Genomic DNA, 17,450 nt, shown 5'->3' on the forward strand with positions numbered 1-17,450 from the left:
TGTTAGTGTGTGTGATGTTACCTGTGTTATGCGGTGGTGTGTGTGTGTGTGTTACCTGTGCTATGCGGTGGTGTTGGATGTTGATGACTCTGGATACAGCCATCTGCATACTGCCAAACACAGCCACCACCTCTAACTTCTTATCATCAAACGACGGAGCGCCAAAATTCTGAACACACAGAACCAAAAAAAACAAATTACTTGCAAAAATAAAAAACACACTAAATGCATATAAGAGTGTGCCACTTGTTGAAATTAATCCTGAAAAACAGTTACCAGGTAAGACAGTATATTAGCTAAAAGCTAGCTGCAAAGTGTAAAAACATTCCAGTGAATAAGAAAAGAGTGTGTTAACTCACGTTGTCCTCTTTGGTTCCCCCCCAGAAGTTGATTCCCCCTGCATAGCTTGGGATGTTGAGAACAGCTAGACCCTGAAGACTAGGCAGACACATAGGTACACCATCACACTAGAGAGAGAGAGAGAGAGAAAAAAAAAACATTTGTTCATCATACAGGTCACAGAACCAAGGGTAGGATCATTTAAAACACAAACAGCATCTTATTGTCAATCACACTCTAATATGTATTTAGCAGAAGTCATTTAGACTTCTGCCATTTAGCAGAAGACACACGAGACTAAAACATATTTCCTTATTCCTTAGAAGTGTGTATTTGTTTGTCTTTGTATTATTTGTCAGACAACTGTGTGTGACCTTACTTCCAACAGTACTCGTTGTTCCAGATTCTTGTATGTCTTATGTACCAGTTCCTTGGTGCCCATCACTCCATACCACAACTTGTTCTTAGTACGACTACTGCAGAGAGAAAGGAGGAAGTACCCTGATATGCTAAAACATTTAACCATTGAAGAAACATTCCAATTTCAACTTCCATTTACCTTTCATTGCCTTGGTGCAAATTGTACACTATAATTGCAACACACAGTATATGTATCAATAAAGTTTTGTATTTGAATAAGAGGATATTTATTGTGTACCTGCATTTCTTGGGATGTTCATCTCTCTTGTTGTTGAACTCCAGGGAGATCTTAGCATCCAGACCGATCCCAAAGTAGTTGTTCATGACACACTTCTCTGAGCACTGACTGTAGAGGTACACGCAGCACAAGGAACATGAATACTCTCCAATATCAATTCTTGAGTTGTCTTGTGCACTAATAAGTCGCCTATATGCTTCTTGTTTCTCTGTAACTACTGTAAAACCACTCACTGTAATATTGCATCAACAAAGACGGATTGATTGTGAACTGTGCTAAATTCAATCAAACTCGCATTGAGATATTTTATGCAATTCCTAGATATATATATATTTTTAAACACGCACTACTTACTCTTCGTTGAAAGACGGAGGGCTGAGACTCTCTGGTTTCTCCAGGACGATGGTGGAGGAGGAGGGGCTTAAACTGACGTGACCTGAGAGAGGCATAATGGGTAAATGGACCGAGACGTTTGATTTTACTAACATCTTATTTAAATTGAAACATTTACAAGGCCCTCCCTGTCAGTACTTCGGCCCAAACATGTAAGGGCATTATTATTATTATTATTATTGTTGACTGCAATTAGAAGTTAGAGTGCATCTAGAGTAGGATTCAAACCTGGGCAAATTTAGGATTCAAATTGTGTGTGTGTTCGTGTGTGTGTGTGTGTGTGTGTGTGTGTGTGTGTGTGTGTGTGTGTGTGTGTGTGTGCGCGTGTGTGTCTGTAGTAACTCACGTGGCTCTGCCTCTTTCAGTTCCTCACTGTTCTCTCTCTTGATGGAAGAGGAGGAAGACATGCGCTGGAGATGAGTGTGTTTATTCTGTTCATCCACCACTGGAGAGAGAGAGAGAAGGATTGAGAAAGAGGGAGAGAGTGGGGGAGAGAAAGATAGAGAGAGCAGTATACGTGAGAGTTTATGTGGGCGTTTGCAGCACATTAGCGCTTCTGTACGTGTGTGTGTCACAGCGTACAGTTGAAGTCGGAAGTTTACATACACCTAAGCCATATAGATTTAAAATCAGTTTTTCACAAATCCTGACATTTAATCCTAGTAAATATTCCCTGTCTTAGGTCAGTTAGGATCACCACTTTATTTTAAGAATGTGAAATGTCAGAATAATAGTAGAGAGAATGATTTATTTCAGCTATTATTTCTTCCATCACATTCCCAAGGGGTCAGAAGTTTACATACACTCAATTAGTATTTGGTAGCATTGCTTTTAAATTGTTTAACTTGGGTCAAACGTTTCGGGTAGCCTTCCACAAGCTTCCCACAATACGTTGGGTGAATTTTATCCCATTCCTCCTGACAGAGCTGGTGTAACTGAGTCAGGTTTGTAGGCCTCCTTGCTTGCACATGCTTTTTCAGTTCTGCCCACACATTTTCTATGGGATTGAGTTCAGGGCTTTGTGATGGCCACTCCAATACCTTGACTTTGTTGTCCTTAAGCCATTTTGCCACAACTTTGGAAGTATGCATGGGGTCATTGTCCATTTGGAAGACCCATTTGCAACCAAGCTTTAACTTTCTGACTGTTGTCTTGAGATGTTTCTTCAATATATCTACATAATTCTCCCTCCTCATGATGGCATCTATTTTGTGAAGTGCACCATTCCCTCCTGCAGCAAAGCACTCCCACAACATGATGCTGCCACCCACGTGCTTCACGGTTGGGATGGTGTTCTTCGGCTTGCAAGCGTCCCCTTTTTCCTCCTAACATAATGATGGTCGTTATGGCCAAACAGTTCTATTTTTGTTTCATCAGACCAGAGGACATTTCTCCAAAAAATATAATCTTTGTCCCCATGTGCAGTTGCAAAGCATAATCTGGCTTTTTTTATGGTGGTTTTGGAGCAGTGGCTTCTTCCTTGCTGAGCGGCATTTCAGGTTATGTCGATATAGGACTTGTTTTATTGTGGATATAGATACTTTGTACCTGTTTCCTCCAGCATCTTCACAAGGTCCTTTGCTGTTGTTCTGGGATTGATTTGCACTTTCCACACCAAAGCACATTTATCTCTAGGAGACAGAGCGCGTCTCCTTCCTGAGCGGTATGACGGCTGTGTGGTCCCATGGTGTTTATACTTGCGTACTATTGTTTGTACAGATGAAGGTGGTACCTTCCTGCGTTTGAAAATTGCTCCCAAGGATGAACCAGACTTGTGGAGGTCTACAATTTATTTTACGATGTTTTGGCTGATTTATTTTGATTTTCCAATGATGTCAAGCAAAGGGGCACTGAGTTTGAAGGTAGGCCTTGAAATACATCCACAGGTACACCTCCAATTGACTCAAATTATGTCAATTAGCCTATCAGAAGCTTCTAAAGCCATGACATCATTTTCTGGAATTTTCCAAGCTGTTGAAAGGCACAGTGAACTTAGTGTATGTAAACTTCTGACCCATTGGAATTGTGATGCAGTGAATTATAAGTGAAATAATCTGTCTGTAAACAATTGTTGGAAAAATTACTTGTGTCATGTGTAACAGTATAACTTTAGTACGTCCCCTCGCCCCGACACGGGCGCGAACCAGGGACCCTCTGCACACATCAACAACGGTCGCCCACGAAGCATCGTTACCCATCGCTCCACAAAGGCCACGGCCCTTGCAGAGCAAGGGGAAACCCTACTTCAGGTCTCAGAGCAAGTGACGTAACCGATTGAAATGCTATTAGCGCGTACCCGCTAACTAGCTAACCATTTCACATCCGTTACACTCACCCCCCTTTCAACCTCCTCCTTTTCCGCAGCAACCAGTGATCCGGGTCAACAGCATCAATCTAACAGTATAACTTTAAACCGTCCCCTCGCCCCGACACGGGTGCGAACCAGGGACCTTCTGCACACATCAACAACTGACACCCACGAAGCATCGTTACCCATCGCTCCACAAAAGCCGCGGCCCTTGCAGAGCAAGGGGCAACACTACTTCTAGGTTTCAGAGCAAGTGACGTAACTGATTGAAATGCTAGTAGCGCGTACCCGCTAACTAGCTAGCCATTTCACATCCGTTACACTCACCCCCCTTTCACCCTCCTCCTTTTCCGCAGCAACCAGTGATCCGGGTCAACAGCATCAATGTAACAGTATAACTTTAAACCGTCCCCTCGCCCCGACACGGGCGCGAACCAGGGACCCTCTGCACACATCAACAACGGTCGCCCACGAAGCATCGTTACCCATCGCTCCACAAAGGCCACGGCCCTTGCAGAGCAAGGGGAAACCCTACTTCAGGTCTCAGAGCAAGTGACGTAACCGATTGAAATGCTATTAGCGCGTACCCGCTAACTAGCTAACCATTTCACATCCGTTACACATCCACAAAGTAGATGTCCTAACCGACTTGCCAAAACTATATGTTGTTAATAAGAAATTTGTGGAGTGGTTGAAAAACGAGTTTTAATGACTCCAACCTAAGTGTATGTAAACTTCTGACTTCAACTGTATATATCTATTCATTATACACTACATTGCCAAAAGTATGTGGACACATTCTCGTTGGACATTTCATTCCAAAATCATGGGCATTAATATGGAGCAGGTACCCCTTTTGCTGCTATATAGAGCCTCCACTCTTCTGGGAAGGCTTTCCACTAGATGTTGGAACATTGCTGCGGGGACTTATTTCCATTCAGCCACATGATCATTAGTGAGGTCAGGCACTGATGTTGGGCGATTAGGCCTGGCTCACAGTTGGCGTTCCAATTCATCCCAAAGGTGTTCGATGCGGATGAGGTCAGGGCTCTGTGCAGGCCAGTCAAGTTCTTCCAAACCATTCCTGTATGGACCTCTCTTTGTGCATGGGGGCATTGTCATGCTGAAACAGGAAAGGGCCTTCCCCATACTGTTTCCACAAAGTTGGAAGCACAGAATCGTCTAGAATGTCATTGTATGCTGTAGCGTTAAAATGTCCCTTCACTGGAACTAAGGGGCTTAGCACGAACCATGAAAAACAGCCCCGGACCATTATTCCTCCTCCACCAAACTTTACAGTTGGCACTATGCATTCGAGCAGGTAGAGTTCTCCTGGCATCCACCAAGCCCAGATTCGTCCTTCGGACTGCCAGATGGTGAAGCATGATTCATCACTACAGAGAATGCGTTTCCACTGCTCCAGAGTCCAATGGTGGTGAGCTTTATACCACTGCAGCAGATGCTTGGCATTGCGCATGAGGATCTTAGGCTTGTGTGCAGCTGCTAGGCCATGGAAACCCTTTTCATGAAGCTCCCGACTAACAGTTCTTGTGCTGAGGTTCCAGAGGCAGTTTGGAACTCAGTAGTGATGTTGCAACCGAAGACAGACAATTTTTACGCGCTACGTGCTTCAGCACTCAGTGGTCCCGTTCTGTGAGCTTGTGTGGCCTACCACTTCGCAGCTGAGTCGCTGTTACTCCTAGACGTTTCCACTTCACAATAACAGCACATACAGTTGACCGGGGCAGCTCTAGCAGGGCATAAATTTGACAAACTGACTTGTTGGAAAGGTGGCAACCTATGACGTTGACATGTTTAAGTCACTGAGGTCTTCAGTAAGGCCGTTATACTACCAATGTTTGTCTATGGAGTTTGCATGGCTGTGTGCTTTATTTTATACACCTGACAGCAACAGGTGTGGCTGAAATAGCCGAATCTACTAATTTGAAGGGGTGTCCACATAATTTTGTATATATAATGTATGTATGTTTCTATATACGTATGTGTTTATGTGTGTGTGTGTGTTGTACCTTTCTCAGCCTGTTCTATTATCTGTCTCAGTGCTTTCTTCAGACTGTTAGCTCTCAGCATCAGCTGTTCTCTGGACCTTTCGGAAGTAAAATTAAATTCCAATTCAATAATTGAAAAAAGGCAATCCATCCAACTGAAAAAGATAAGCTATTTATTTAATAAGTTTTTACATTTTTTTCATATTAATTTCAAATCACTTCCTCCATTGAGTGAGGTAAACGTGAATTGACCTCAACCCTAACCTGTATGGGGGCCGGGGTTCCCCTCCGGTAGTGTCTGTACCCCTCTCCTGGTCCCCATCCTGGGGTGGCACACTGCCGGCTGGGACCACCTGGGCATCAGCCTCCTCACTCAGAGCCTTCACCAGACTGTCCAGTTTCTCATTCAACAGGGCACACTGAGGGAGAGATAAACACGAACCCAAACCCTTCACCAGGCTGTCCAGCTTCTCATAGAGTTCAATTTGGATCAACTCTCTACTACGGTATGATATCATAAAAATACAACACAATAGATACTTTATGTAAATATTGTAGAACCAAGGATCGTTTAAAAATATGGACATTTAAAAATATTCAGGGTTAAACATCCTGCATATTACACTTTGCTTCCAGACTGTTAGAGAGGAGAGAATGCCTCTGTCTACGTCCCAAATGGAGCCCTTTTCTCTATGCAGTGCACTACTTTTGACCAGGGCCCATACAGGTCTGGTCAAAAGTAGCGTACTATAAAGTGAATAGGGTGCCATTTGGAATGAAACCTCAAACTTTTAAATTTTCTTGATGCTCCTCTACCACTACCCACCTCTCTCTGCCCACTTGTTATCCGCATTATACAACCTGTTACGTAAGACACACACATTTATGCACGCAGAAACACACATGCACGCACACACACACACACACACACCTTCTTGGCCATAGCGTCTGCCTCCTCCTTGTTCTCTGTAGCTCTCTCGTATGCTCTCCCCACCTCCGCTACAAAATTATTTACCGTTCCACACAAAAACCTGCAGGAGAGAGGGATGGAGACAGGGAAGGAGAGGGGATGAGTGGGATGGAGAGAGAGAGAGAGAGAGACAGAGAGAGAGATGGAGAGGGATGGAGAAAGAGAGAGAAAGAGAGGGGGGGGGGTGAGTGGGATGGAGGAAGAGAGCGAGAGATACGAGTGTGAAATATATTTCTCCATTCCTGTATTATGTATGTAAAGTCAATAAACCATACTGTACTTCACATTTCAGGTGAGAGAGATAAGTACACAGTATAAGCATAGAGCAGACATGTCCTTCCCTATTGCACGGATGATGTCCCCTAGGTAGTACACTCTACAGTGCTAAGGAGGCCCCTAAGTAGTGTCTCTAGTCTAATGCACTTCAAATGTTCCCCAAGTAGTGTACTAAGTAAGGTTTAATCTTGTGTAAGGACCCAGCTGGCAGAGGGACTGAGCAGTGCCCTTGGCAGAGGAGAAAATCAATACAGAGACACACAGACAACCTCCCTCTCTCCTCTCTCTATTAGCCTTCCCCACTCCCTCCCTCTTCAGAGACACTCCCTCTCTCTGATTTACTCCCTCCTCCTTCACTCCATACATCCCCATGACATTCAGACATTATCCCACCCTCCCTCCCTCTCTCTCAATCTCTCCCTCTCTCCCTCCCGCTCATCCTTCCTCCTTACCTACCCATATCCCCCCTCCATCCCCCCCATCACATCTGGAGGACTGTGCTATCCCAGCATGCATTACACGTACTTGGCAGAGGATATGACATCCGTATGTTTGTCAGAGTCCAGGATCTTGGTGAGGTGGGAGGCCACAGAGTCTGCATACTGAGTGATGTGAACCTGAGGGGAGAGGTATGACAGTTTCATTAAAAAGCCTGCGTATTGTGAGAAACTGTGGTGTCATTTTGGCTCAGAGATTAACAACCAGTTAAATGTAAAAGCCTGTGTATTTTGAGAAATTGTGTCGGTACTTCAGCTCAAACGTGAGTCCTATGCAAACTGAGCGATATGGACCTGAGAGGAGAGGAAAAACCAGTTTCATGATACATCCTGTGCATTTAGAGAAACTGTGGATTAATTTTGGCTCAGAGAGTAGTAGTGTTAGTAGTAGTATTTATTGGGATCCCCAATTAGACTCTCCAAGGCATTGACTACTCTTCCTGGGGTTCAAACAGGAAACAAAACACAACAAATAAAATAAGAACATAATATACAGTGCCTTCGGAAAGTATTCAGACCCCTTGACTTTTTCCACATTGTTAGGTTACAGCCTTATTCTAAAATGGATTAAATAGTTTTTTTCCCTCATCAATCTACACAGAATACCCCATAATGACAAAGCAAAAAAATATCACATTTACATAAGTATTCAAAGAGTTCAGACCCTTTACTCAGTACTTACTTGAAGCATCTTTGGCAGCGATTACAGTCTTGAGTCTTCTTCGGTATGTTCCTACAAGCTTGGAATTATATTTGGGGAGTTTCTCCCATTCTTCTCTGTAGATCGTCTTAAGCTCTGTCAGGTTGGATGGGGAGAATCGCTGCACAGGTATTTTAAGGTCTCTCTAGAGATGTTCGATCGGGTTCAAGTCCGGGCTATGGCTGGGCAACTCAAGGACATTCAGAGACTTGTCCCGAAGCCACTCCTGCATTGTCTTGGAAGTGCGCCTAGGGTCATTGTCCTGTTGTAAGGTGAACCTTCGCCCCAGTCTGAGGTCCTGAGCACTCTGGAGAAGATTTTCATCAAGGATCTCTCTGTACTTTGCTCCATTCATCATTGCCTCGATCCTGACTAGTTTCCCAGTCCCCACAGCATGATGCTGCCACCACCATGCTCTAACGTAGGGATGGTGCCAGGTTTCCTCCAGACGTGACACTTGGCATTCAGGCCAAAGTGTTCAATCTTGGTTTCATCAGACCAGAGAATCTTGTTTCTATTGGTCTTAGATTCTTTAGATGCCTTTTGGCAAACTCCAAGTGGGCTGTCATGTGCCTTTTACTGAAGAGTGGCTTCCGTCTGGCCACTCCATGAAGGCCTGATTGGTGGATTGCTGCAGAGATGGTTCTCCCATCTCAACAGAAGAACTCTAGAGCTCTGTCAGAGTGACCATCGGGTTCTTGGTCACCTCCCTGACCAAGGCCCTTCTCCCTTGATTGGTCAGTTTGGCCGGGCGGTCAGCTCTAGGAAAAGTCTTGGTGGTTCCATTTAAGAATGATGGAGGCCAATGTGTTCTTGGGGACCTTCAATGCTGCAGAAATGTTTTGGTACCCTTCCCCAGATCTGTGCCTCCACACAATCCTGTCTCGGAGCTCTACGGACAATTCCTTCGACCGCATGGCTTGGTTTTTGCTCTGACATGCACTATCAACTGTGGGACCTTATATAGACAGGCGTGTGCCTTCCCAAATCATGTCCAATCAATTGAATTTACCACAGGTGGACACCAATCAAGTTGTAGAAACACCTCAAGGATGATCAATGGAAACAGGATGATGCACCTGAGCTCAATTCCGAGTCTCATAGCAAAGGGTCTGAATACTTAGGTAAATAAGGTATTTCTGTTTATTGTTTTTAATAAATTAGCAAAAATGTCTAAAAACCTGTTTTCGCTTTGTCATTATGGGGTATTGTGTGAAGATTGTTGAGGAAATTGTTTTCTTTAACCCATTTTATAATAAGGCTGTAACATAACAAAACGTGGAAAAAGTCAAGGGGTCTGAATACTTTCCGAAGGCACTGTACATAATACTACATAATGCTGCCTTTGCCTCACGCTTCAGAAACAGGAGATGGCTCCTGCCTTGTGGCTCACACAAGCCATTCTGGCTCACACAAGCCAAGGATTCGTGCAAGGCCACCCACCTACATAATACAGTGCAAATTACAATACAAAATATATCAAAATGGATGTGTCTCTTCACAGACCCCGTTATGCCGTAAGGTGTTCTTTTATCAGTTTTTGAAATCTGGTTTATTGCTAGCTTGAATAACCTGGGGTGGCATAGAGTTCCATGTAGTCATGGCTCTATTTAATATTGTGCGTTTCCAAGCCTCTCTTCTGGACCTGGGGAATGTGAAAAGACCTGATTGCATAACTTGTGTTGTACTGATAAGTGTTAAAACTGTGTGCCAACTGCTTGAACACAGTTCGGTACCTTCAACACATCAACACCTCGTACAAAGACCAATAGTGATGTAGTCAATCTTTCCTCAACTTTGAGCCAGGAGAGATTGACATGTATGTTACTGACATTCGCCTCCGTGTACATCTAAGTGCAATACGTCCTGCTCTGTTCTGGACCAACTGCAATTTACCTTTGTCCCTCTTTGCCGCACATGACCACACAACTGGGCAGTAGTCCAGGTGCGACAAAACTAGGGCCAATAGGACCTGTCTGGTCGACTGAGATTGAGTCTATATGTTTTGATCATGACAGCTTGCAATCAAGCAGTTTAGTCTCCTCAACTTGCTCAATCGCCACATTATTCAATAATAGATCTTGATGAGGTATAAGGTTGAGCGAGTGATTTGTCCCAAAAACTATGCGGTTAGTTTTTTGGATATTTAGCACCAGCCTATTGCTATATAGTTACCCATTCTAAAACTGACTGGAGCTCTAGGCTGTCATTTATTTATTTTACTGTATTAGCTGACGTATATACTGTTGAGTTGTCAGCGTACATAGACACTAATAATAACAACAATAATGGCCCATGCCAGCTGCCCTGCGGTACACCACACTCAACCGAATTTGCATTAGAGAGGCTTCCATTAAAGATGCACTATGCAGAAATTGCTCCGCCATTTCCTGGTTGCTAAAATTCTAATTGTTTGTCCAATTTCAGTTTATATGTCAAAACAAGCAAGTACAGTGTAGATAATCATTGTACCATCTAAACCGCTGTGAAAAATATTTTCCATAACCCAAAATATTGTATTTTCAGCTGCTTGAAGCTGGTGTACAAAACCGAAAGTAAAAGACGCAAAAACAATACTTAAGCACGGTAAGCATAGAAATAGCGCACATAGAACAGATGCACTACTTCTTAGACTTCCTTTCAATGATAATGATATGTCACATTTCTATGTTAATTTGGTCAGCTCCCACAATCTTCTTACATCAATGTCATTCAGCCAATCATCAGTCATTTGTGTCAGTGCCGAGCATGTTAAGTGCCCTTCCCTATAAACATGCTGAAAGTCTGTTGTTAATTTGTTTTCTGTTAAATAACTTTGTATTTGGTCAAAGACAATCTTTTTCAAAAGTTTGCTAAACACTGGTAACATGCTGATTGGTTGGCTGTTTGAACCTTTAAAGGGTGCCCTGCTATTCTTGGGCAGTGGAATGACCTTTCCTCCCTCCAGGCCAGAGGGCAAACACTGTCTTCTAGACTTAAATTTAAAATGCGGCAAACAGTCGCAATGTATTCTGCTACCAACCTCAGCAATTTAGCATCCAGGTTGTCATTACCAGGTGGCTTGTCCTTATTTATAGATACCAACAATTTCTTACACACCCACTTTGCGGAACTCAGAACTGCAATTCTTGTCTTTCATTATTTTGTCCGTTATAAATGAATATGAAGGCTCAGCGTTTGTTGCTTGCATGTCATGCCTAAGTTTGCTAATCTTGTCAACAAAAAAAGTTATTAACGTGTTTGGCCATATCAAAGGGTTTTGTTATGAACAAGCCATCTGCCTCAATTAAGAATGCAAAATTTTTTTTTTTAAAGGATGGAGCAGAGTTAGTATTTTTGCCTAGAATTTCATTTAAGGTACTCAAGAGCTTTTTACTATCATTCTTTATATAATTTATCTTTGCTCCATAGTATAGTTTCTTCTTCATTATGTTTAGTTTAGTTACGTGATTGATCAATTTACTGTATGTTTGCCTTGTATGATCGCTTATACACAATTTTAGGTCCCGTCTTTGGAACTTTTTTCCCAGATATGGTTAATATATTATGTTCACTACATCCAATGGGTGTGGATACTGCTTTAGAGCAGATTTCTTCATCATTAGTAAAGATATGATCAATACACGTGGATGATTTAGTTCCTGTTCTGTTTGAACTGTATATACCCTGGTAGGTTGACTGATAACCTGAACCAGATTATAGGCAGCTTGAAGCTTCTTTTTCAGTGGACAGCTTGATGGTCACCCAGAAAATATACCTCTCTGATGATATCACATACATTATTGGGCATTTCACACAAATAGTCCAAATACGGACTTATTAACAACCAGTTTCATGATAAAGCCTGTGTATTTAGAAGCACTTTGGTGTCATTTTGGCTTAAAAGAAACAACCAGTTTCCTGGAAAAGCTTGTATATTGTGAGAAACTGTGGTGTCATTTTGGCTCAAAGAGAAACAGACGGTTTTATGATAAAGCTTGTGTATTTAGAAAAACTGTGGTGTCATTTTGGCTCAAACCTGAGCCCTACGTACCTGCAAGGGGGAGTCGGGACTAAAATCGTCTTCCTTCACCATGGGATAGTGTTTGGTAGGCAGCTCGTATGTCATCACACTCCACCTGAGAACAAAAACACAAACAGACACTGATGTCAAATGCCAGGAAATCGCAGTGTGTCAACCCATGAAATCGGGACAAATGACACTGACTGTTATTCTGACTCACTCAACATATTGACCTCCTCATTTATCTGATTATTTGGTAGACTAAACAGATTACCTTAATCCTTCTCTAGTATGATAACCATAGAGAAAGTTGCTCATCCAGTCTTAGAAGATACAGTTTGGAAAGTCCAGATTTATATTCTGTATGTTATCACTTACAGTTTAATGTTCATGAGTTGTGACTCAACATCTTGTCCCAGTATCATAGCAAATACCTTTCAGACAGTAAATACCGTTCAGATAATAAATACCTTTCAGATAGTCAATACCTTTCAGACAATAAATACCTTTCAGATAGTAAATACCTTTCAGATAGTAAATTATTTTCAAATAATTGTGACTAGGGTGGGCATTCTAGTTTCTTTATTTCTATGTTTTCTATTTCTTTGTTTTTGGCCGAGTGTGGTTCCCAATCAGAGGCAGCTGTCTATCGTTGTCTCTGATTGGGAATCATACTTATTTATCCCTTTTCCCACCTGTGTTTTGTGGGTAGTTATTTACTGGTAGTTATTTACTGTTTAGTCTCTGTTACCTGACAGAACTGTTCGCTTTCGTTTTGTTACTTTGTCCAAGTGTTTTTTTGATAAATAAATAATCATGAACACTTTTCACGCTGCGCTTTGGTCCACTCATTCCGACGAGAGCAGTTACAATAATAAATACGGTACCTTTCAGATAATAATTACCTTTCAGATAATAAATACCTTTCAGATAGAAAATACCTTTCAAATCGTAAATACCTTTTAGTTGTAAATGCCTTTCATAAAAATACCTTTCATAACTACACTGTAATTGCCTATGTAACTTTTAGCGCCCCTTTATTCAATGTAGTCTCGAAATCTTGCTCTAGCACATAAAAATAGTTACCCCTCTCCTCTCCTCTCACCACCCCCCCTCATCTCTCTCTCGCGCCTACCTGTCAAGCATCTTGGTGGTGGCTCTCTCCAGCTTCTCCAGGATCTGTAGCAGTTGAGCATCATCATCACATAGTCCTCCCCATCCCAGCACCCTGGCTAGGTCATTACCTGTACCCAGAGGGAGGACCCCTAGCTGACACTGGAGGGGGGGGGGGGGGGGTGAAACACACAGAACAGAGATCAATATATATACACACAGACATATGAAGAGACCGTTACTGATCAGAATCTATCACTCTATCTTTCCACATTTTATCTCTCTCTTTCTCTTTCTCTCTCTCTGTCTCTCTCTGTCTCTCTTCTAGATTTACTTGTTTGTGCAGGTTGAGTTTATCCAGTTCAGATAGGACCCAGCCAACACTGCCGTCCCCGCCACACACCAAGATACGAAACGTGGCGAACTTCTGGAACACACGCAGACTGGAAAAGAGAGGGTGAGAAACAGAGGATAGTGGGAGAAAGGAAAGGAGAGAGGTGGAATCAGTGGAGCACTTCTCATAGTCAATAGTCAAAGATTGTTACAAATGATCAACATCAACAAGAAAGATTGGTAATACTTCACTTAAAAAAGAAAAGGAGAGCTGCACACTCTAGGAGCACAGATGCAATCATTTAATAACCTAATAACCAACGTTTCGACAGACAAGCTGTCTTCATCAGGGTATAATACTTTACTTAAAGCAGGTATAATGGCTTGGAATTTCTGTTGTTTATCTGTCAGGGACTATGTACAACATGCTATTGCCCCAGATTGAGCTAGATAGCTAACTTTCATCTGTAGTCCCTGATGCCGTTATAATGCATTAAGAGACGTCATGGGCATGTATAACCTCCTTTTAATGTCTTAATATCATCTCATAATGATCCTGAATAAATACCAGTATTATGTATTCAATAGACATTATAAAGGCTCATACGTGCTTATACCAAGTTATAAAGCCTTATTCCTGGCAGGCTTAAAGTAAAGCGGTATCTAACGGTTATCAATCAAATACATTATAACACAACCAAGATGTCGCACTCTTACCCCAGCTGTGGTCCTCCGTTCATCAAGTCAAAGACCTGTGCAGGGTTGAGCAGCTGTTTGAATTTCCTTAGAAACTTAACCCCTTGGTTGTCTCCACTCTTAGAGTTACACAGCACCAGGAGAGGGGAGGTGCAGGAGGGAGAGGTGGCCTTCCAAAAGCCTGAAGAGAAAGATAAAAACACAGGTTTAGTTTGGGGCCGTAGGTGTGTGGTTGTCTTCACTCTTGGGGTGTGTGGTGGAAATTCAACGCCAGGGACACCTGAAGTCAATATTAAATGAATCACTCTTTATTATCAGTTAACTGGAGAGGTTACAACAAACGCAAGTCTGCCGCAAGCTCTGCCAGGGCGGTCCCTTCAGTCCTCTTATATACTGCTACACATAAAAGCAATATAGGCATGGTTCATAGGGTTGGATCTTGCAGGTGACTGGCTGTTATCGCGCGGGCTCAGTTTCCCAAGAAACTGAGCAATGTCTCCTATCTTAACTTCCAGAACATATTCTGGGGGTTCTGCCAATTGGTCTGAGGAGGAAGTCACAGTCACCTGCACAAACCAAGATAGAGCAGAGAAGATGTATACCGTGTACAATTCAAGGCTATCTCTTCAGACACATTTCCCTTACAGATGCATTCGGGTTGTTTCTGAGAATTGACCTATTTCCTTTCCTAGCAACTTCCAAGGGAGGAAAAGTCAGTAAGCAAAAGCGAGGAGAAGAAGAAGAAGACAGCGTTTGAACGAATCCTCCATCCTCGTTTGTGTGTGCGGGTATGAGAAAGAGAAAGTGTGGTGTGTGTATCTCACCGTCAGAGTCGATACTATTGAGGGTTGTGGGAGGGATGATTGACACCCGACATTGACCCAGAGGACACGCCTTTCCCATCTGCTCCTTACAGCTGCTGTGCACCTGTACACACACACACACAAACACACACACCATGAATCAGGGGTGGCATTTAGAATGTTAGAAAGGTGACAATTTCATCCAATGACCTTTTAGATCTAACACTTTCCCAGAATCCTGTAGCATCACTTTGGACACCACAGCTTATGATGGAGTGTGTGATGTTTTTTTGGCTTGACGAGTGATGTTCAGATACTGTGTGTGTGTGTGTGTGTAACGTCTTTCGTCGGTGGAAGGAGAGGAGGACCAAAGCGCAGCGTGGTATGTATCCATATTTATTAGAATACTTTTTCAATTACGAACAAAAACAATAAACAGAACGAAAACCAACGAAGCTACAGTCCCGAACTAGTGAAACACAGAGAAACCAGGAACACACGAACAGGAACAATCACCCACAAAACCCAACAGAAAACAGGCTACCTAAATATGGTTCCCAATCAGAGACAACACAAAACACCTGCCTCTGATTGAGAACCATATCAGGCCAAACACAGAAATAGAAAACATAGAAAAACAAACATAGACTGCCCACCCCAGCTCACGCCCTGACTAAATAAAGACAAAACAGCTCACGCCTGATACTAAATAAAGACAAAACAAAGGAAATAAAGGTCAGAACGTGACAGTACCCCCCCCCCCCCCCCCCAAGGTGCGGACTCCGGCTGCAAAACCTGAACCTATAGGGGAGGGTCTGGGTGGGCATCTGACGGTGGCGGCTCTGGCGCTGGACGTGGCCCCCACTCCACCATAGTCAATCCCCGCTTCCGTAACCTCGGAACGGCGACCCTCCAAAATAACCCCACTGGACAAATGGGCGCCTCTGGACGGAGGGGCAGCTCCGGACTGAGGGGCAGCTCCGGACTGAGGGGCAGCTCCGGACTGAGGAGCAGCTCCGGACTGAGGGGCAGCTCATGACTGAGGGGCAGCTCATGACTGAGGGGTAGCTCATGACTGAGGGGTAGCTCATGACTGAGGGGTGGCTCATGACTGAAGGGCGGCTCATGACTGAAGGGCGGCTCATGACTGAAGGGCGGCTCTGGCGGCTCCTGACTGGCGGGCGGCTCTGGCGGCTCCTGACTGGCGGGCGGCTCTGGCGGCTCCTGACTGGCGGGCGGCTCTGGCGGCTCCTGACTGGCGGGCGGCTCTGGCGGCTCCTGACTGGCGGGCGGCTCTGGCGGCTCCTGACTGGCGGGCGACTCCTGACTGGCGGACGGCTCTGACGGCTCCTGACTGACGGACGGCTCTGGCGGCTCCTGACTGACGGACGGCTCTGACGGCTCCTGACTGACGGACGGCTCTAGCGGCTCCTGACTGACGGGCGGCTCTGACGGCTCAGGACAGACGGGCGGCTCTGACGGCTCAGGACAGACGGGCGGCTCTGACGGCTCAGGACAGACGGGCGGCTCTGACGGCTCAGGACAGACGGGCGGCTCTGACGGCTCAGGACAGACGGGCGGCTCTGACGCCTCAGGACAGACGGGCGGCTCTGACGCCTCAGGACAGACGGGCGGCTCTGACGGCTCAGGACAGACGGGCGGCTCTGACGGCTCAGGACAGACGGGCGGCTCTGACGGCTCAGGACAGACGGGCGGCTCTTACGGCTCAGGACAGACGGGCGGCTCTGACGGCTCAGGGAATAGAAAACATAGAAAAACCACGCCCTGACCATACTAAATAAAGACAAAACAAAGGAAATAAAGGTCAGAACGTGACAGTGTGTGTGTGTGTGTGTGTGTGTGTGTGTGCGCGTGCGTGCGTGTGCGCGCGTGTATAGACTCACAATAGCCTTGCACCATAGACATCTCCAGTCCTGCAGTCTCCTGACACTGCCACAGTTCCTGTCACACACCACACACTTTGCACTGACCGGTAGGTTCCCCTCTAACCACTGATGAGGCATGGAGACCTGTGAACACGCACATATGTACACGTGTAAGATATCTTTGACTTGACTTTTAAAGCCTTACTGTGTGACAGTCACACTTCTTTCATATTATTCCACATTCATTAGAAATGTGAGTGAAATACTGACAGGAAAGGTAGGAGGAGAGGGAGAGAGGATGTACTAGAATAGCAGTGGATATGATTCGAACCCACGCTTGCACTGCTAACATATTGTGGAGGCAGCGGCTTAGACCAGCTAGGTTGTTTCACTTGATCAGTGTTTAAATGAGCATAAGAAGATGCTGCAAGTCAATGGAAAAAAACATTTAGGTGTAAAGAGACTT

At 44.2% G+C, this 17,450-nt stretch overlaps 1 protein-coding gene across 1 annotated transcript in view; it reads right to left on the bottom strand.

Moving 5' to 3' along the window:
- The window catches only part of si:dkey-172j4.3 (diacylglycerol kinase eta), a 93,724-nt gene that overhangs the window by 808 nt on the left and 75,466 nt on the right, over positions 1-17,450 (bottom strand). Inside the window, exons 8-23 of the mRNA XM_038995305.1 lie at positions 17,003-17,128; positions 15,120-15,222; positions 14,317-14,476; positions 13,601-13,709; positions 13,289-13,428; positions 12,184-12,268; positions 7,479-7,570; positions 6,639-6,738; positions 5,972-6,126; positions 5,729-5,805; positions 1,737-1,835; positions 1,352-1,433; positions 998-1,105; positions 719-815; positions 360-467; positions 56-169 (exon numbers count right to left, since the gene is read on the bottom strand). Of these exons, the coding sequence (XP_038851233.1) occupies positions 56-169; positions 360-467; positions 719-815; positions 998-1,105; positions 1,352-1,433; positions 1,737-1,835; positions 5,729-5,805; positions 5,972-6,126; positions 6,639-6,738; positions 7,479-7,570; positions 12,184-12,268; positions 13,289-13,428; positions 13,601-13,709; positions 14,317-14,476; positions 15,120-15,222; positions 17,003-17,128 (1,755 nt within the window). The remainder of the gene's footprint in view (positions 1-55; positions 170-359; positions 468-718; positions 816-997; positions 1,106-1,351; positions 1,434-1,736; positions 1,836-5,728; positions 5,806-5,971; positions 6,127-6,638; positions 6,739-7,478; positions 7,571-12,183; positions 12,269-13,288; positions 13,429-13,600; positions 13,710-14,316; positions 14,477-15,119; positions 15,223-17,002; positions 17,129-17,450) is intronic.

The sequence above is a fragment of the Salvelinus namaycush genome, chromosome 6 (genome assembly GCF_016432855.1).
Source record: "Salvelinus namaycush isolate Seneca chromosome 6, SaNama_1.0, whole genome shotgun sequence".
Taxonomy (NCBI): domain Eukaryota; kingdom Metazoa; phylum Chordata; class Actinopteri; order Salmoniformes; family Salmonidae; genus Salvelinus; species Salvelinus namaycush.